We start from the raw sequence: 19839 nt of genomic DNA, 5'->3' as shown, positions 1-19839 counted from the left end.
CACCCCCGTTGCCTGAGCGCTCGCCTCCAGCTCTCTTTATGGAGAGGCTGGAGGTGAGGCTCACGCGGCAGAATCTTCCTGCCGGTGAGGTGGCCGGTGAGGCCAGGGCTGCAGAATTTATCATCTTAGGAACGGAAGGCTGTGTGACGAGACAGGAGTTGCCCCGCCCCGCCATCTCGGGGGTCCCCGCACAGCTTGGGGCGTGCAGGCGGCTCCCCAGGTGGGAAGTGATGGGACAGCCTCTTGGTCCCTGGTTCCAGCAAAAGCAGAGCTAAGGGCAGTGGAGGCAAGGCCTGGGCCTCCTAGCAGGGGACCAGGGAGGAAAGGAGAGCAGGATAAAGGACCCTGGGACCAGGCAAGGTGGAGCACCTGTTCCCCCCACCCCCTCCGAGCGGTGGGCCCCGCGGGGCTCCGGCCTCCCTGGCCTGCCTGCCCTCCGCACCCATTCCAAGAGCCTCATTGGGAGTTGGCTAAGGGTGAAGCTGGTGGGGAAGGGGCGGGGGTGCAGGGAGGCTGTGGAGGGGTGGGGGCTGCAGGCACTGAGAGCTGCAGGAAGAGATGCTGGGAATTATCTCAGACCCACCAACCTTTCCTCAGCCCCCAGCAGTTTACTAGGCCATAAATCACAAGGAAACGGTCGTGTAAGCACCTTTGCCAGCCTAACGCGATACGCAAGAGGCCCGGGGAGGCCGTAAAAATTCAATCAGCCTGGCTAAGCTGGTGCCGAACTGGTCTGAACGCAGCGAGCCTGGGACAGGGGGTGGGGGCGGTGGGGGAGGCGGGGCCACGGGGGCTGGTGGCCAGAGATGCCCGCCGCTGTCCCCAGCCACAGGCCTCAGGAGCCTTGGCTCTGACGTCTTCTGGAACATCCCGGGGTTGCTTCCTCCTCCCGCGGTGGGGAGAGAGCAGTGTGAGCCCCGAGGAGGCCCCGCTTCTGGTGGGGAACGGAGGGCTGTCCTGAGGATCGAACGGGGTCGCTCACCCCACGCTGCAGGGCTCAGAGCCAAGCTTCTTCCCAGGTTCCTCAGTCCCGGCAGAGACAGGGCTGGGTCAGAACCTCCCTGCCCCTTCGGGGAAGACAAAGGAGCCAAGACGGGGACTGAGCTGCCTTGGGGACAGCCAGGAGGGAGGTTCAGAGCACAGATGTAGCCGTTACACGTGTGCCACTTAGCAGGTGTGACTTGACCTCCCTGGGCCGCCTCCGAGGGTTGTTGAAAGGACAAACGGTATGAAATCCCGCACAGCCCCGAACCCCATTCCTGCCTGTGGCACGCGCTCAGGGAGGCTGTGCTGTTTGTTCAGATTCAAGCCTCGGGAGGACAGGCCTATTTCTGAGCTTGGAAGGACCCAGCTCGTTCGGGGGGACTTGGCAAAGGGCAGAGGTTTGTGCAGAGAGGGGGGGTTCTAGACTAATCTGGAACCTGGATGCTGCCTGAGCCAATCTAACCAGGACTTCCGGCCAAGGCACCGTGGTCCTCCTGGGCCGGCAGGTCTTCATCCTGGGGCCGCCCTGTGCTGACCACAGGGTGTTTAGCAGCATCCTTGACCCCAGCCATGAGAATGAGCGGCACTGCCCAGCTGTGACCAACAAAAAGGTCTCTGGGCATTGCCAAATGTCCCCTGGGGGCCCATCCCCCTCCATCCCTGCTGAGAGACTCTGGGCTTAATGATCTGGGTGAGGGGGTTTACAGAAGTGAGGACCAGGAGGGCTGCTGAGCTGTCTGCTCATGGTGCTGCTTCTCTTACAGACCAGAGCTCATGGCTAGGCCCAGAACCCGCATTGTCCCCATGCTGTTCCTCGCCCTCCTGGTGCTCTTGGAGCTGAGCCTGGGAGGCTCCCTGGGACCTGGAAGCCCAGCTCGGAACCTTCCTGAGAATCACATCGACCTTCAGGGCCCGGCACTGTGGATGCCTCAGACCAGCCACCACCGCCGGCGGGGCCTGGGCAAGAAGGAGCAGGGCCCAGGCATGCCTGGCCGGGCCCAGGACGGGGCTGTGGTCACCACCACCAGGCAGGCCTCCAGGCTGCCAGGGGCAGGGGAGCTGCTGCCTGGGCAGAGTCCTGCAGGCCGCCTGGAGGACAAGGCCCTGCCCCTGGGGCTGGCGCTGCCCTACCCAGAGAAGGAGAACCGGTCTCCCGGGTCAGAGAGAGTCAAGAAACGCGGCAAGGAGTTCAAGAGACGCAGGGAAAGGTTGAAACTGCACAGAGGTAGCTGGAGGTCTGCGAGGGGGTGGGGTCCTTCCATGGAAGGGAGGGGTGGGGAGATGAGGGAAGGTCATACTGAATGGCCAAGGGGACCCCAAGAGTGGAGGAGGGGCACAAGGGAAGTGGGTGATTCTCCTAAGCCAGGAAGTTCTACCTCGTGTCTGACCTAAATCCACCCTACTCTAAGCCCAGAGTAGAGATAGACTAGTTCGGTCCCCAACAAGGGGCCTTAATCAATGCTTAACCAACTCTGAATCCAGAGTGGGGACTGAGAGCTTGGGCTCTGAAGCTGGGTCTGCCCAAGTTCGGCTGCAGCTCTGCTACTTACTAGCTGCCTGCCCTGGGCAAGCCACCTTTCTGTGCCTCAGTTTCCCCCTTTGCAAAATGAGGATAATGGCTCCATCTACCCTGAATGTGGACTCATGGAGGACTTAGATGCTTAAATGGTACCTGCAAGCATCAGGCACTGAGCAGTAGCTGTTACTAGCTAATTCTCAACCTGCTCCCGGTGTGGAGTCACTGTCCCCTGACCCGGACGCAGCTGACCCAGGGAGAGACGAGGTGTCCTTATCCCTCCTACCTCTGTCCTGTTTGTCTGTTGGGGTGCTCCCCCGTGGCCCTGTTCACCTTCCTTAAGTTTTCCCCACATCCCCAAATCCCTGTGAGGGCCTGGCCGCCCCCTGGCCCCAGCTGCCTTCTCCTTTGCCCACTTGGTCCCTGAACGAACACGTCCCAGCAGCCCCGCCCAGCCAGCTCCACATGTCTGACCTGGCCCCAAGGCCACCAGGGCCGACCAAGAGCCAGTGTTCTGCAAGAGGACAGTGATGGTGGCTCGGCGCCCCACCTCCTGCACCTCTGGGGCCTCTCCCTGGCTAGGCCTCCTGAGACCCCCCAGGTGGACAGAACACAGTCAAGAGATCCCCGCCTAGACTCAGCCGCCCACCCGCTGGAGGTCACGGGCAGGTTGGGTAGGGGATGCCAGCGCCTCAAGGACTCACAGGGTGTGAACTCATCCTGGCCCGGCTCCAGGGGGCCCTCCTAAGAGAGTTGGTGTGGCGGGTGAGTGGAGGAGGGGACAGGGCTGGAGGCCAGACCCAGTACTACCAACCTGCCGACTGGGCCCCAGTTTCCTTGTCTGTAAAATGAATGGAGTGGAATCGACGGTCCCTAAGTCCCCTTTCTACTCTGTGGGGTTTGTTTCTGGAGGGTGCAGTGGCCCCGACTGACCCAATCAAACTTAAAGTCAGATCTTGCCTGAGAAAAAGAGCCAGGGGTGAGCCTGGGCCCTTCAGCTTCTCTCAGAGCCCCTTTGTTCCTGACCACCCCCAATCCTGCACACTCTCCCCTCACACTCCACCTACCCCAATGCCCATGGGTCCTGGGAGGTGGCATCTATGGTTAAAAGCACTGGCTTTATGCTCAGATGGACCTGTGTTTGAATCCAGGCTCTGCTGTCCCCGAGCTGTGTGTCCTAAGGCAAGTTGCCTAACCTCTCTGTGCTTCAGTCCACCCCCCCTCCCCCGACACACACACACACCTAGTAGATGAAACTGAAGGAGCACCCATCTCCTAAGAGTTCCTACCATGGCTAGATGAAATAATGCTTTCAGGCAGGACCCCGCATATAGGGGGCCTGGCACACAGCGGCTGCTTAATAAACAGGAAAACGGTCAACACCACATAGGAAATCCTCGCTTGAACATGATAAGCTGTGGATCTTCCCATCTCAGAGACCCCTCCCCCACTGCCATGCCTCTCAGTCCCATCACATTGCTCCCCTCCTCAAACTTCTCCTCTTCCAGGAAGCCTTCTGCGGTTAATCCCACTAGGTCCCATTTGTTTGACCCCAGGCTGCGCCCGCTGACCTGATTTGAACTTGCTGGAATGTGGCTTTAGAGAGAGACTCCTTGGGCTGCCTCCTTGCAGCAATACCGCAAGTTAGTTCAGGACATTCCCTCCCTCCTCTCTCCCCACCACCCGGTCCCCCCCAGGCGGTGGCGGTGTCAGCTGAGTCAAAGGCTTGTCACACAGTCCTGCTGCCTCCTTGCTTGCAGGGGGAAATGTGAGTTTTGCCGTGGGCGGACACAGGGTGATGAGCGAATAAAGCTCCCGTGTTTCCCGCTCCGTGTCTCAGGCCGAGCCTTGGTCCGCGGGCCCAGCTCCCTGATGAAGAAGGCAGAGCCCCCTGAAGACGAGGCGCAGGATGCCACGATGGAGGGATCCTCCAGCAGCCTGGCCCCCACCATACTCTACCTAACCACCTTCGAGACAGCACCTGCCACAGAAGAGTCCCTGATCCTGCCTGTCACATCCCTGTGGCCCCAGGTAAGGGGCCCCAGAATAGCCTCACAGGCACAGGGGTGGGTGGGAGGGAGTTGCGGCCACCAGGGCTAGGGGGAAACCAGGTCACCTGATGCCTGTCCCACTCAGCTGCAGCCCCGCAGACACTCTGTCTGAAAGGGCTGCTTCTGTCCAGGAGAAAGTGGTCCTCGGGTTCCCTCCAGGGACAGGCAAGGCAGCAAGCACCAGCTCAGCACACTGGGTCTGCATGGGAAAGAAGCAGGGACCTCGGAGGAAAATCTTATGCCTACGCCCAGAGATGAATAATAATGATTTTTAAAACCGTGTTTCCATGACACAGAATTAACAAACGTAAGTTAACACTTTGACCTATCTGCTTCAGACCTTCCTAAGGTATATGTGGAGAGAGGGCAAGCAGGCCAATGTGGCAGACAGGCTCACCGTGGGTGACTGTGGATGAAGGGCATATGTAATTAACAAGATCCTTGTAATTAACAAGAAATGAATCCTTCTTGGACCGCTTTTGTGGCTTCGAATGTTTTTTCGAATAAAATCATTTAAGATGATCAAAACAGTTTATATATAGAAGAAATAAAACTTTTTAAATGTTTATTTACTTTTGACAGACAGAGAGCAGGGAAGGGGCAGAGAAAGCAGGAGGCACAGAATCCGAAGCAGGCTCCAGGCTCTGAGCTGTCAGCACAGAGCCCAACACGGGGCTTGAACTCACAAACTGCAAGATCATGACATGAGCCAAAGTCAGACACTTAACAGGCGGAGCCACCCAGGTGCACCAAAGAAATAAAACTTTTTAAGCAGATCGCTCTCATTCCCTTTTGGGTCTTATGCCCTCTTGAGATCCTGAGAAAAGCTAGGGACCATCTCTAAGGAATACATGACTATCCATACTGTCGAAGGCCCTCTGAAGCCCCTGGTGGAGAACCCAGCCCTAGAAGAAGCCGTTAAGGCCCACATCCTACTGCGCGCTGATCCAGCCCCAAGACCTCTGGCTGGGGCTGCGAGCTGAGCTGAGCTGTGGCCTCCCGGTGCCACAGAGAGCCCATGACTGTTCTGAGGAGAGAAGGGACAGGGAAGTGAGCGACTGGGCTTTGCCCAACTCCCCGACTGCATAGGTGTGGAGACCCCATACAGGCACGAATGCTTTCCCAGTCCCTGCCTCAGGGGCCCGATGGATAACTCACCTGTCTGCGTTGATGCCATCCCACTGGGGTGCAGAGTGAGAGAATGCTGCTTAGGCAGCTGTTCCTGGGTCCCCAGGGCTGGGGTATCAGGCTGCCCAGCAGAGGATGAGCTGGCCTCTAAGGAGCCCCTCTTCTACCCCCTGGTCCTGGGGTCCCACGTCTCCACTCGCACCGCTTGGGGACTCCAGGCTCCCTCCTCTCATGCCCCTTCTGCAGGCTCAGCCCAGGCCTGATGGGGAGGTGATGCCCACACTGGACATGGCTTTGTTCGACTGGACTGATTATGAAGACTTAAAACCTGAGGTCTGGCCGTCCACAAAGAAGAAAGGTAGGTTGACCCAGCCTCCCACCCCCGCGCCTGGGCCCCCTCACGCCCTCACTGTCCTGTGCGGTGTGGGCCCCAGTGAGCCCGGCCTGATCTGCAGGTGTTCAGAGTGGGAGGGCACAGCATCTAAGTTGGAACTGACACCCAACATGCAATTCCTGTTCTCAAGTGCTGATCATGCGCCAAACGTTCCCCTCTACCAACTCATTTTACTCTGGGAAAAAAAAAACCTGTTAGGTCTATCCTGCTATTGAGCCCATTTTAGAGAGGAGAAGACTAAGGCAGAGAGAGAGAGAGAGGTAGAGAGTCCTGTCCATGCCACGCTGTATGGGCTGGAGGGGCGGTATGAGCACTCAGTCCCCGGCACCCGGGTGCTGAGTCCCTCTGCTCTGTTCGGCGTCAGCTTCTGACGGCAGATCTTCTTGTTGACAGAGAAATACAGGGGTAAACTCTCCAGCGACGGTAATGAAACATCACCTGCTGAAGGCGAGCCGTGTGACCATCATCAAGACTGCCTACCAGGTACTGAACCAGCATCTACCCTCAGGGCACACGACTGGGTGCAGGGTCAGGGTTGGGGTGGGGGGTGGAGGGAGCCTGCACAGGGGTGGGGACGTTCCCAAGCATGTGAGCAGGGCCTGTGGGGCCATGACCTTTTAGGGCTGAGAAATAATAACAACAGAACTACCACTTTCCTGAGAGTCGCTGTCATACTTTATTTGTTGTTTTTAATTTTTTTAATGTTTATATATTTTTTGAGAGTGAGACAGAGCAGGAGCAGGGGAGGGGCAGAGAGAGAGGGAGACACAGAATCTGAAGCAGGCTCCAGGCTCTGAGCCGTCAGCACAGGGCCCGATGTGGGGCTCGAACTCACAGACCACGAGATCATGATCTGAGCCGAAGTCGGACCCTTAACCGACTGAGCCACGCAGGCGCCCCTGTCATACTTTATTTAATCCTCACAGCAACCCAGAGAAAGGAACCCTGTCATCCCCAATTTTCAGGCAAGGAAATGGAACCTCCGAGAGTGTTAGTGTCCCGACTGAAGTCACAACAGCTAGGAAGTAGCTCAAACTTGAGTCTGTGTGGTCCTTAACCGCTGCCCCATGCTGTCCTGAGTCAGGACGACTCTCCTCTTAACACCTGATGGGGCTTAATCCTGTCCTTGTCCCCTTTCGACACTGCTGGGCTTGCCCAGGGCGGGGGGGGGGGTGCTGTGATGATGTCCCCACCTGTTCAGCCGCGGTGCCCATCAGGAGAGTTTAAAACCAGGCGCTCTGACGTCTGGACAGATGTGCTAATCTGTGGGCTCTTGTTGGGTCACGCCCCCCTCTGCCCAGCCCCCCACCTGGGAAGCGGCTACTGAGGCGGGGTTATTAGTGCAGGAGATTCATTCTGGGGCAGAGGGAACGCCTGGGAATGACAAGGGGACAGGAAGCAGGAATGGACCAGAAACCGGCCCGATGGGGCACCGCAGAGCAGGATTGTGGCTGGAGTTTGCCGTCAGCTAAGTGCCGTCCTCACTTCCGCCCAGCAAGCGGGAGACCTGAGTGGTCCACGTCCACAGTGCCACGCTTGCTAATTCAGTGGCCAGAATATTCCACAAAGTAGCAACCAGGCCAGCAAAGCGGCTTGCTAAAGGCAGACCCCCAGCTCCGGGACAGGCCATTTCCTCCCCAAAACAGTTTTCACCCTGAGTGCAAAGAAAAGGCTTGATTTGGGGCCCCCTGGACAGTCTCCCTAAGAGCTGGCTCGGTGTGTGGTGGGCAGACCCCCGCCTCCGCGACCTCAGGGTCGCCCTGCTGCTGCCCCAGGGCAGGGGATTGGGGCTGGGGCTTCAGTTCTTCCTGTCTATCAAAGTAGAGGCTGGCAGCAATGAGCCCCGAAGCCCCTCCCAGCTCCACACCCCTCCAGCTGTGCTCCCCCCTCTCCCTGGGAGGCCATCTCTCTACTGCCTTCGCTCTGCCCATGATCCCTCAGCTGCCCATCTGGGGCGGCTGGGGTCTCTGCTACTGGCCCCCAGGGCACCTGGGCCGTGCCATCCTTCGGCAGTCCCTGGAGGGAGTCTTGCACACCAGATGCCCACCCTGCCAGGCCACGGCCCTGCCACGGAGATGATGGATCTCCTGTCTAGTGGGAAGGCGCGCTGGGCGGTGGGAGGGTCCGGGGCAGCCTGGCGGACTGCGCGTGCTCACTGTGTCTGCAGGGAGCTGCTGTGACCTCCGGGAGCACCTCTGCACACCCCACAACCGCGGCCTCAACAACAAATGCTTTGATGATTGCATGTGCATGGAAGGTGAGCCCCGCGCTCCTGGGGGGCGGGGGTCCCCTGGGCTCCGATGAGGGTGGGCGGAGGGGCCCGTGGCCAAGGAGAGGGGGGAAGAATCCCTTGGGAGCTGAAAAAACGTGAGCAAGAACAGCTTCGCCCGGTGCCTTCCCAATCTGTGAACTCATTTAGTCCTGATTCCTGGCATCGGTTCTCAGATTTGCTTTTCTCACCTCCTGAAATCCAAGCTGGCGTGATCTCCTAGGATCTGGGAGTGGGAGAAGGGAGGCGGGGAGCGCATCTCTTTAAATAAGATCACATCTGAGAAGGCTGGCACTTTCATACCAGAATTCTATCCCTGGGGACACATTCCAAGTGTGATAACTGGGAAGGGGTTGGGGGCGTGGATTTCTCAGCACTGCCCCAGGGGACCATGCACTTGGTCATCTGGCTACATCCTTAACTCTTCTGAGTCCCCACCTGCCCAGGTGTGCCCCGCTGTGCCAGGCGCTTGTGCTAAGCACTTCACACTCTCTCCCATAATCCTCACAATCCTCCCTGGAAGGGAGCTGTTTCGATCACCGTTCACACAGGAGCAAACTGAGGCCCAGAGAGGTTAAGTGACTTGCCCAGGCTCACACAGCTAGAAAAGTAGGGGAATGCTTCTAATTTTGTATTCTGAAAAATTTTTCAAGAATATGTGTTTGAAATCATTATTACAATCATTAGCCCCCGGAGAGATCCCATCTCTCTGCTTCAGGATTTACCAACTCACTGCCCGTCTGTGCTCTCTCTCCCCGACTCAGTTCCTCCGTCCAGTACGATTTTGAAGCAACTCTTGGCGGTTTACAGATATTTCATCTGTGATTCTTTCAGTATATCTCTCTAAAAGATGAGTACTCTTTTAAGTATAAAATACCGAATGTGAACAATAATTACTCGGTATCATTCAATAGCTAATCAGTGTTCCCATGTCCTGATGGGAGAATTTGGTCTCGCTCCCTCTGTTAGCCATCCTGAGATACAAGCCCTGTTTTTACTTGGATTAGCCTCAAAAAATTATCTACTGTGATGGAGCGCCTGGGTGGCTCAGTTTGTTGAGCATACAACTTGGGCTCAGGTCATGATCTCACAGTTCATGGGTTCAAGCACCGCGTCCGGCTCTGTGCTTACAGCTCAAGCCTGGAGCCTGCTTCAGATTTGATGTGTCCCTCTCTGCCCTTCCTTGGCTCGCTCTCTCTCAAAAATAAACATTAAAAAAAATTTTAAATATCTTTTGTGAAGGCAATAAAGCTACATGGGTCTAGTTAGTCAAGAAATATTTTGTTTGCTTTGAAAGAGAAAGGGAGAGAACAAGCAGCAGAGGATCAGAGACAGAGAGACGGAAAGAAAGAATTCCAAGCTGGCTCTGCACTGATACTGCAATCCAACACAGGACTCGATCTCACAAACTGTGAGATCATGACCTGAATCGAGATCAAGAGCCATACACTCAACGGACTGAGCCACCCAGGCCCCCAAGTCAAGAAATATTTATTGAGTACCAGGTCCTGTTCTGGACACTTGAGATTCAGCAGCAAAGAGAACCACAAAGGGCACCCATGGATTCCATTCTAAAGAAATGAGCAGATACTAAGCAAATAAGGAGAGATAATGTCTTAAATTTTTTTAATATTTATTTATTTTTGAGAAAGAGACAGAGTGTGAGCAGGGGAGGACAGAGAGGGGAAGACACAGAATCTGCAGCAGGCTCCAGGCTTTGGGCTGTCAGCACAGAACCCAAAGCAGGGCTTGAACTCCTGAATCGTGAGATGGTGACCTGAGCTGAAGTCAGACACCTAACACTCTGAGCCACCCAGGCGCCCTTGATAAGGCATCTTTAGAAAGTAATAAGGGCTGAAAGAAAATAATCCAGGGTGGTCTGATAAGGAGTCAGAGTTGTTTTAGAAAGGACAGACCAGAGGGGACGGGTGGAACCAGCCACCTGAAGATGGGCGGTGCGGGGACCGAGAGAGCGCGCCCCTGACGGCCTTGTCTGTCTTCGCTCAGGGCTGCGCTGCTATGCCAAATTCCACCGGAACCGCAGGGTCACCCGGAGGAAGGGGCGCTGCGTGGAGCCGGAGACGGCCAACGGCGACCAGGGATCCTTCATCAACGTCTAGCGGCTCCGCGCCAGGCGCCTCCCCGCCGGCCTGGGGACTGCGCGCCGAGGTTTGGAGAAGCCGGGCAATTCGTTTAGAGCTAGCAGTGCGAGATCAGATGGGGACTAGATGATCGAGGCTGCAGGCGCAAGCCCAGGACACTCCGCCCTGGGAAGGGAGCCCTGGGCGAACTGCCCCCGCCCAGGGGCCGAGCTGCGGGACACCTGCGCCCACCTCCCGGCCCTCGGAGACCACACTAGACCTCCACGGCCCCGGGAGACCGGGCGTTCCGCGATGGCAATGTCGAGAGCGCCCTCTGCTGCCCGTAAAGGGGAAACTCCCAGAGCATCAAGTAGAGGAACGCGGAAACACCCCTTATGTACCCGGCACTGCATTCTCTCTTAGTTATCACAATGACCTTTCAGAGTGGGCATTATCACCGCTTCAGGGGTGAGGAAAACCGAGGCAGTGTGAGTTATGACTGGTCCAGGGTCCCAGATCAATGCTCCTCAAAGCTGAACCTGTGGTTAAGAATCCGGTGAGATCTGAAACGCAGATTCTTGCTCCCTCGCTTCTGCATTTTTAACAAGCTTCCGGGGACATGCTGCTGGCGGGGACCCCACTGAGAGCACCCAGGTCCTAGGGAGTAAATGCCAGAGCCAGGATCTGAACCTGGGCCAGGCCTGTCGGGTTCTCCATAACCAAGGACTTATACCAGGTTCTCCGTGGCTTTCAGTGAGAAAGAAGCATTTCCCGGTAGTTCCCTTTTCTTTGATGAAGTCTCTGCAAAAATTGACTGTTCTCTTCCTTCCCTGGAGAAAGTGTATCATCTTGAAAAACAAAACATGCGTTAAGCTCCCGCTTGCTGGTAAGGCATGATGTGAAAAGACTGGCTGTTGCCCTCTGGGAGCTGGTATTCTGAGTTATGATGTGTTCTGGGGAATGAGGCTGCGTGTCCCAGCACATGTGCTTTGACGTTGCCCTGATAGCTTCTTAAGCTTCTGTGGTTCGTGCCCTTTGAGAATCGAATGCCGATATGGACTCAAGAAATGCACACGTTGTGCACAGTGCACCCGTTTTGCATGCTGCCTCGGTGATTTTCAGGCCTCCCACAGACCATCTCTAGACCCCCCACACCACACTGCTGCAGCAGAGCCTACTGAGGAGTTGGGGCACCTCTGAGGTCTAGGTGCTATCTGAAATTACCTGCCCCCCCATAGCTAGACCCACGATGCCCACCCAGAACACCTCTCCCAGCAGATCTGGCTCTAGGGGCCCCTTAAATCCCCCCTCCACACGCGTGGCACCTCACCCCTGCTCAGCCCTCCGGTCCAGGGCAAACCAGGTTGCACATGACAAAAGCCTTCCCTGTCCAAATTCCGTGCTGGCCTGAACACCTGCCCAGGGACCACACCCACGATGCCAGGGCTGTTTACTCCATTGGGAAAATCAGTCAAGGTCAGGGGTCTGGCACCAACCAGAGCAGACAGATCTAGGAGAAACCAAATATCCTTGCTCATTTCTCCCTTTTCAAGTTCTATGGGCACGGGGACCGTGGGCGTGGGGGTGGGGCAGGGGAACGGAACGAGATCAAAGCCGGCTCTTTGGAAATCAAATCCACCAGCAGTTTTGTCTACGACCAGTCAGTGCCCATGCTGTGTGGCTTCACTTGGGGTGGCTGATCTGAGATTGTGATTGGACCCTAAGCGGGCGGCCACAGGCAGGAACCACAGCATCGCTTATGTCTGGGAGCCAACAGGAAGGCCTGGGGACATCAGCAGTGGAAAACACAGAAGGTCCCACGGAACTATCCCTGTCTACTAGGGGACCTCCACGTTGGAAATTCAGAGTCTAGCTCTTTGCCCTAGCTACCTCCACGCCGTGGTTGCAAAGGTGGTCGGTGGGTGCAAAGCTCCTAATGCCAGAGTTAGGGATCCCAGAGCCCCCTCAGTGTTTAACAAACCTCTTTGCCAGGAAGTTCTTCCTTAGGTCTATCTTACATTTCTTTCGCTGGCACAGAAGTCAGTTCTCCGTAATCCAGGATTCAGCAAACTTTTACCATAGAGGGCAGTTAAATATGTTAGGCTGTGTTCCAATAAAACAATTAATGGATGCTGAGGTTTGAATTTCATATGATTTTCACATGTCACAAACGATTCTCCTTCGTTTGATCTTCTAAAGCCCATTTATAAGTGTAAAAACCTCTCTTAACTTCAGATTATCCCCAAACAGGTGTGGGTTGGATTGGGCCCACGGGCCCTGGTTGCCAGGTCCCTGCTGTGGTCAGACTTAGCTTCACATTGGAAGAATATGGGGAGCTTTCCAAGGTACTGATGCCTTTGCCCACCAGCAGAGGTGCGGGTTTCATTGATCCGGGGTGCGTCTGGGTTTCCTGTGCGTGTCCAAGGTTCCCCCAGGCAACCCTAAGGTGCAGCTGGGCCTGGACTCTTCCTTGTCCTCTCGGCTGTGGGAGTGCAGCTGGTAGCACACAGTCTGCTCCCCCGCTCACCACCTTGGTGACCCTAGGAAGGGTACATGTGCCTTGACTTCCTCATCTGTAAAATGGGAAACGTGACTCTCCTTTCACAGCAATGTTGTGAGAAGTAAGCGTAAAATCCTTACAGCATGTTTAGAACAGGGCCAGGCACGGGCTTATTAGCCCCCGCAGTGTGGGCTAGTTTGTTTTCTAGGATAGTTTTAGTAGGCCTTCTGTTCTTTGACGATGATCCATCGCTTACTCAAGGATCACTTCAAAGTCACCACGCAGGCTCCTTCCCCTGGAACACTGGCGCCAGGAGATGCTCCTTTAGGAAAGAGAGGGTGGGGTTCTGTGGTCAGAGAGGCTTGGAAACCCGTTCTGGGCTCAGCCGGAGGCAGCCATATGCCAATTCCTGCACGGAGGCGTAGCTGGGAGAGGTGTTCGTGGCAATGCAAGTCAGGTTCGTGAATTTAAAGACAACCCGAGGGAGAGCTGAGCAGGAGGCCAAGTGGAGACCAGCAGCTGCCTGTTGGGGGGCCTGTGCCCTCCTGCATTCCTTCTTCGGAGTCTTACAGTATTCCCCAGAGGTGCGCACAGCTCCCACGGGACTCCTTCCTAGGATTTGTCTGGCGATGCCCAGCGCCTGCTGGGAACGCGCTGAGGGTCAGAGACCATGAGGGCTGAGCCTCAAAGGGAATGTGACAGCTTCGGTTGCCCCTTGAGGAGTGACAAGAACCACAAGTCAACTCCAAAAGCCACAACCCCTTCCACCGCCCAGATGGATCCTTACCCAAAGCCCTATCCAACACACCCAGTAAAATGTGATGTTGAGACAGTGGGCCCACCGCTGCCCGGAATGGGGTCCCCTTTGCAGCAGGAGAGTCAGTGAACATACATGTAACCTACAAAGAGCATCTCTGTAAGCGAGGAAGGAAAGTGGGTGCTGGGAGGGACCCTGGGAGGAGCCGGAAACACAAACCTTGTAGGCTCCTCCCTGGGGATTTCACAGGGCTGGTGCCATCACCTCTATGACGACCTTTCCTCTCATGGGAGACAGCGAGGAGCGTGTGTGTGTGTGTGTGTGTGTGTGTGTGTGTGTGTGTGTTTGGGAGGAGACAGTAGGAATTGGTTTGCAGAACCAGGGACTTTCACTGCAGGGAATGCGTTTTCTGAACCTAAGTCAGGACAGACAGTCTGATATAGATAGTATCCTTAGCCTCTTCTGGGTGCAAGAGGCTCCCTAGTCCCTCCGTGCTCACAGTGTGGTCCTGGACCAGCAGCATGGCCTCACCTGGGAGCCTGCTAGAAGTGTGGCATCCCAGTCCCCACCCCAGGTCTGCTGAACCAAAATCTCTGGTGGTGGGGCGCGGCCATGTGGATTCTAACAAGACCCAGGCTGTTCTTGTGCGTGGAGTTTGAGAGACACGGGTCTGGGATACATAGGGGGAAACAGAAAAGTTGGATTGTCAGGGACTTGTAGATAATTCAGGGCATTTATATTCAGGTGTGAGCTGGCAAATCTGAGATCCGGTTTGCCTAATTAATAACCAGTAAGGACCAACTCCCAGGCTCTGAGGACCTGCCCCCCTGGGCTGGAACTGGTCTATTTGAAGAGAAATTGAAGGGAGCGCCTGGGCCTCGAGCCCTCTGTCATAGGGTTTTCTGACTCTTGGGAACCTCCCTGGGGTGCTGTGGTTCCTCTTTAAAGGGTGGGGGGCAGCAGGGGGCGGGGGGAGGTGCTGTGCCCTTGTAGTCCTGTGCCGGCTAGTTGCATGTGCTCTCGTGAGCTGTAAATAAAGAGCCAATGGTTATTAGCTGCTTTCTCGTCTCTCTCTGCCTCCCCGGAAGATGATCCATGTGTGCAGGCAGGGAGCACGCCCCGGGGCATTTGGAGGGGACTCTAAGCCTAGCATTTCCTCTGCCTCCTTTTGAGCATTTGCTCAGAGCTCTGCAGGAAACGAGACAGAGTCTCTGTCCTCCCCTGGATCCCAGAGACTACAAGGCGAGTCCTAGAGGCAGGCCTCATTCAGGGCCTGGGTGGCCACGTGCAGAGAAAAGCAGACGGCAGCTTCAGCAGGGTGGAGAGGGGAGCAAAGTGCCGCCACCGGAGCGGTCTCCGATGCCATCGTGGGAAAGGGCATGAATTGGCCAGGGAGCGGCCTGGCTTGACACCAGGAGCGACATCTCTTATCTCTGTGGCAGCTCCAGCCACGGCTGCCTGGCTCCACTGAGCAGGCCCTGCTGAGCCCGCTGATCATAATACAGAGCAAGGCTGTGTTTTGGGTCTCAGTGGTTCCGCGTTCTCACGCCAGGCCAGGGTCCAGACTCTCTTGGGGGCTGGGGTAACCACAGACGGGAGATGCCCTTTTTTTTCTAATGTTTATTTTATTACTTTTGAGAAAGAGAGAGAGAGTGTGTGTGAGCTGGGGAGGGGAAGAAAGAGAGAGAGAGGCAGATAGAAGATCTGAAGTGGGCTCTGTGCTGTCGGGGCTTGGACCGTGAGATCATAACCTGAGCTGAAGTCAAGACGCTTAACTGATTGAGCCACCCAGGTGTCTATATGGGATGTTCTTAAGGGCCTGGTGTCCCTGTGGGGCTTTCCTGGCCCGGGCACCACTCAGAGACTGGCTTCTGCAGCCGGGACGGGAGGAACACCCTGATCCAAGGTTTCTACAACATGGGCCTGGGATTCCCAGCATCAGGATCCTCTGGGGTCTCTGAGCCCCACTTGGGCCTGTGACTCAGACTCTCTAGGGCTGGGGCTTGGGAATCTGCATGTTTGATAAACCCCCTGCCCTGGGTTTGAGAATTGCTTCATCAGACCTTCCTGAGAGCTCACTTTCCTCCCCACTCAGGCCCCACGTAGCGGGTGAACCTCTCTCTCGGGATGACTCTAGGAAACCAAGCCCAAGAAGTTGCCTTTCATCTAAGCTGCAAAAGTCCGTCCCTTTGCTGTCCCAGCTGCTCAGCTCTGCCACTGTAGTGCAAGGTGGCCACAGACAATACCACAAATGGATATACACAAATACATGAGCGTGGCTGTGTTCCAATAAAACTTTATTCATACAGAAGGGCAGGAGGCTGCATCTGCCCATGATCTATGGATTGCTACCCCCCCCTCACCTATACTGCTGATCCCTGGGTCCGTGGCTGCAGGAAGGTGTGCCAGGCTTTTAAAAACCCCTTCTGCCCTAGGATGTCTACTCAAATCCATTTCTACTAATGAGGGTCAGAGCAGTACTGAAATGAGGAGTCAAGGCCAAACTCAAGGCCACAGGGATTTCAGTTCTCTGCTGGCAGCTTGGGTGCTGCCCTCAGGGGATCAGGCAGCTGGACTGAGTGTGTATTAGCCAGGACCTCCAGGGAAACAGAGCTAATAGCATATTTGTATTTATATAGCTTTGTGTATTTATATATCTCTTTTCTCTCCAAATCTATTGACACAGATTTATTTTCAGGAACTGGCTTACACTCTTACAGGGGCCAGCAAGTCTGAAATCCATAGGGCAGGCCAACTGGACAGAAACCCAGGCAGGAGTTGACACGATGATCTCGAGACCGCATTTCTTCTTCTCTGAGACCTCAGTCTTTGCTCTTTAAGGCCCTTAACTGATTGGGCGAGGCCCACCCACATTATTGAAGGTACTCTCCTAGAAGTCGGCTGCTTGTAGGTATTAACCAAATCTGCAAAATGCCTTCACTGCGGCACCTAGATTAGTGCGTGATGAAATCCTTGCATACCACTTCCAGCCAAGTTGAGGTAGGAAACTCATCGTCACAGAGGGGCGTGAAACCCATGGATGCTTTCAGCTCTGGATCACAGCACCTGGGCACACGGCAGAGCTGTTTTTGGCGTGTCCTGAAGTTCTGGGCTCCCCCACTCCTTTACCAGCTTGAGCGCCAGGCGGCAGCGGTGACGGCTATCTGTCACATAAATGGAAACACACGTCCTGGTCTCAGGACATGAAATCCTGGCAGGGGAAGGGTGGGAGAAGGTCGTATGATGGACACTTGGGTAGGCAAATGGCTAAACAGAGAAGCTCCTTTCTCTCCACCCTCCCCCTCTGGGCTGGTGTATCCTGAAACTCACGTATTTGTGCCTGGGGGACCATGGTGGGACCCCTGAGCCCCCTCCCCACTGGTGATGGGTCAGTTTAGCAGGGCAGGCTGGTCAGCTCTGGGCACTGTGGACCTGAACTGCCTCTCCAGGCCCCAGCCTTGACCTTGCGTCAGTGCCTGGCACAAGGCGGAAGACATGTTTAGAGAGGGAACACATCCATCCAAACAACTGTGGCCTCCATTTGTGGATTGGTGCTCACGGCCGGAGGCGCCCCCAACCCTGGGTTGCTAGGTAGTATTAGAGCCGCTTTTTCAGAGCAAGACAACTCAACGTGGAGAACTAACGGCCACTTCTCCAAAGTAGTGAAGGTACTTAGTAGACGTACCAGGGACGGCCCCCCAGGTCTTTCAGACTCCAAAACCTGATTGTGTCCACTGACTTCATGTTGCCTCTCAAATGCCACAAGTTTGCCGGGCACCTATGAGGAGTTGGTCACTCCCACCCGCCCCCACCCAGACCCCAGGTCACAGGAGCTGCAGGCGGGGTCACCAAGGCTGCTTATGGGGCCGGCAGGGGACAGGAGTCTTGCCGGGTAGGCCCCGGCCCTGGGCTGCCAGAACCAAACGCTGCCTTCTAGAAGGCCCCTCAGTGTAGACAGGGAGAGGGTTGAGATTCCCTCTCAGGGGCTTCCCCACTGGTGGAGCCCCCATGGAGGTACCCTGCCTGACCCCAGTACCTGCTTCCCTTTTCTTATCTCTCCCCCTGCACGGTCACAGCCTCCCTTAGCCCCCCAGCAAGGAACGTGAGACCTCAGAGAGCCTGCCACAGACCTGGCCCCAAAAGGCATTTGGCTCTGAGCTGGCCCAGCAGAAGGGGGTGAAAGCAAACACCGGGACAAACCCCCACGGCAGATAGGCATCTTGGGGGCGGCAGGGCCCAGGGCCCATAACTGGCCTTGTGTGTGTGTCTGACAATCAGCAAGGTGTAGCCAGAGCCCTCAAATGCCTTCCTTGAAATTCCACCCCAAGCCCGCAGAGAGATGGGAGGGAGCCCGACGGGGAAAGAGGCAGCAAGCTGAACTGAGGACAGAACCAGGACAGGCAGTGGGAGACAGGAGGTGCGTCATGAGAGCCGGGGCATGCGCAACCACGATGGCATAAAGCGGGTTGCTGGAGTATAGACAAAGCGAATGAAGAAAATGTCCAGGACAAACAGAGCCACGGGGAGGGGCGCACTGGCTCGGTCTTGCAACAGCCTCTTAAGTGCGCCTTCGCTCTGGCTGTTGTCTAACCTCTATTTCCTGGAACAGGACGCAATTTCCTCTTTTGCTTTTCCACACTCACCAAGAGTTCCACAGAGCATTCTGCTGTGTTCTCTGAAGCCTGACTTGAGCACACGGGTGTCTGGCGGGGCAGGGTGATATCACTACGTGTCTGGCAGGGCCTTGCCAAAATGGGGCTTGCCCGCAGTCATTTTCACAGGACCCTGTTGAGGCGGCAAAGCCAAGGGGCGTTGGGAGTTTTGGGCTTCATTTTAAGGCTCAAGGGGGAGTCCTCAAGGAGCCTGAGGGGGGCTACAGAAGTCAGCCATAGATGCCGAATTCTGTGCCAATGGGACAAATGTTCTGGAATCCATCCCCCTTTGTTCTGAGCAATCACAAAAAATAAATGTGTCCTCCAGAGACCTCTCCCGCCTCCCAGCAACGTTCAGGCGCCTCCAGCAAACCCAGGAAAGAAGTAGCAGAATCGCCCAAGCCGACTCCCTCTGGGCACATGCTTCCCCTGGGGCCGTGTCCCTTTCCTGGCTCTCACTAAATGGTGCTGTGGACACAGTGATAACAGTCATAACGGCAGTTGATGGTTTCGGTATCAACCAAGGACTGGGCTGAAGCCTGGGAGCCCGAGAGAGCCACTCCCCCCCAGTCCTTACCGGGTTCCGTCCGCTCCCCTCAGCTCCTGCCCCGTGTTTCCTGCTGTCTGCGGGCAGCTGGCCCTCAGAAAGAGGAAGAGGAATGCAGGCGCCAATCTGAAGGCCAGCACTGACCAACATACTCCCAACCCCGCCAGACCTTAGGCCAAAAAACACAGAGCGGACACGTGACATGTGACAAGCTAACACAAACCCTGGAGGATGGGTCTCCGGATCGAATCCCAGAAAGAGCCTCCGTGCCACCAGAGGCCACGACTCGCTCTCCGCCCTTCTCTAATGTGCTTCTTGCAGAGGGTTCTGCGTTGTGACCGCGCATGTGACTTTCAGACAGTGTTTCTGGTTACATTCTCTGCTGTCTTTCTTCCAGTTGGATTTACCCCCTCGGGGAAAGGAAGTAGCGGGCTCGTCATAACAGGGGGCCTCCAGGAGGTTCAGAACTGAAGGACCCTTGGAAACTGGCTTAAAACCTTTTCATATATGGAGCTTTTGTGCCTCACGCAGCATGGGGGACTGATTACCACTGTCCCCACTGTCTAGAGGCAGAAAGAAATTCAAGGGATCAGGTAGCTAAGATGAAGCGGGCATAGATGCAAAGTGGCAGCTCTGGGTTGGGGAAGGTGTTGAAGTTGGAAGCTGGGCATCAGGCTGGAATGTGGAGGTCTTTGCTGGTAGGAAAGGGGGATGGGCATCTCCCCCTCCCCCACCAAAGGGGTTTTCCCTGATGCATTGATTCAACAGGCATTTATCCTGGGCCCTGATGTGCTGGGAGACGCTGAAAGATACTTGTGGTTTTCAGGGGCGCCTGGGGGGCTCAGTCGGTTGAGCATCCTACTTTGGCTCAGGACATGATTTCACAGTTTGTGGGTTCGAGCCCTGCATCGGGCTCTGTGCTGACAGCTCAGAGCCTGGAGCCCGCTGCCAATTTGTGTG

General features: G+C 55.9%; 1 protein-coding gene and 1 long non-coding RNA gene across 3 annotated transcripts in view; one reads left to right on the top strand and one right to left on the bottom strand.

The window, feature by feature from the left end:
- Positions 1-12559, top strand: part of DRAXIN (dorsal inhibitory axon guidance protein) — a 31751-nt gene extending 19192 nt beyond the window's left edge. For both annotated transcript variants that reach the window (XM_029949772.1, XM_029949770.1), the window contains exons 2-7: positions 1749-2209; positions 4341-4531; positions 5926-6037; positions 6467-6556; positions 8241-8330; positions 10350-12559. In XM_029949772.1, coding sequence (XP_029805632.1) covers positions 1759-2209; positions 4341-4531; positions 5926-6037; positions 6467-6556; positions 8241-8330; positions 10350-10462 — 1047 coding nt within the window. In that variant the 5' untranslated portion in view covers positions 1749-1758 and the 3' untranslated portion in view covers positions 10463-12559. The remainder of the gene's footprint in view (positions 1-1748; positions 2210-4340; positions 4532-5925; positions 6038-6466; positions 6557-8240; positions 8331-10349) is intronic.
- A 3401-nt stretch (positions 12560-15960) lies between these two features.
- LOC115298828 lies at positions 15961-19040 on the bottom strand. Its single transcript, XR_003911861.1, has 3 exons — positions 18910-19040; positions 18324-18465; positions 15961-16844 (listed from the first exon to the last, which is right to left on the bottom strand). It is a non-coding gene; the product is annotated as an uncharacterized LOC115298828 (long non-coding RNA).
- Between the last annotated feature and the right edge of the window lie 799 nt (positions 19041-19839).

Source organism: Suricata suricatta, chromosome 8 (genome assembly GCF_006229205.1).
Source record: "Suricata suricatta isolate VVHF042 chromosome 8, meerkat_22Aug2017_6uvM2_HiC, whole genome shotgun sequence".
In the NCBI taxonomy this organism is placed as follows: Eukaryota; Metazoa; Chordata; class Mammalia; order Carnivora; family Herpestidae; genus Suricata; species Suricata suricatta.
This window is presented reverse-complemented; position numbering and strand designations above follow the sequence as displayed.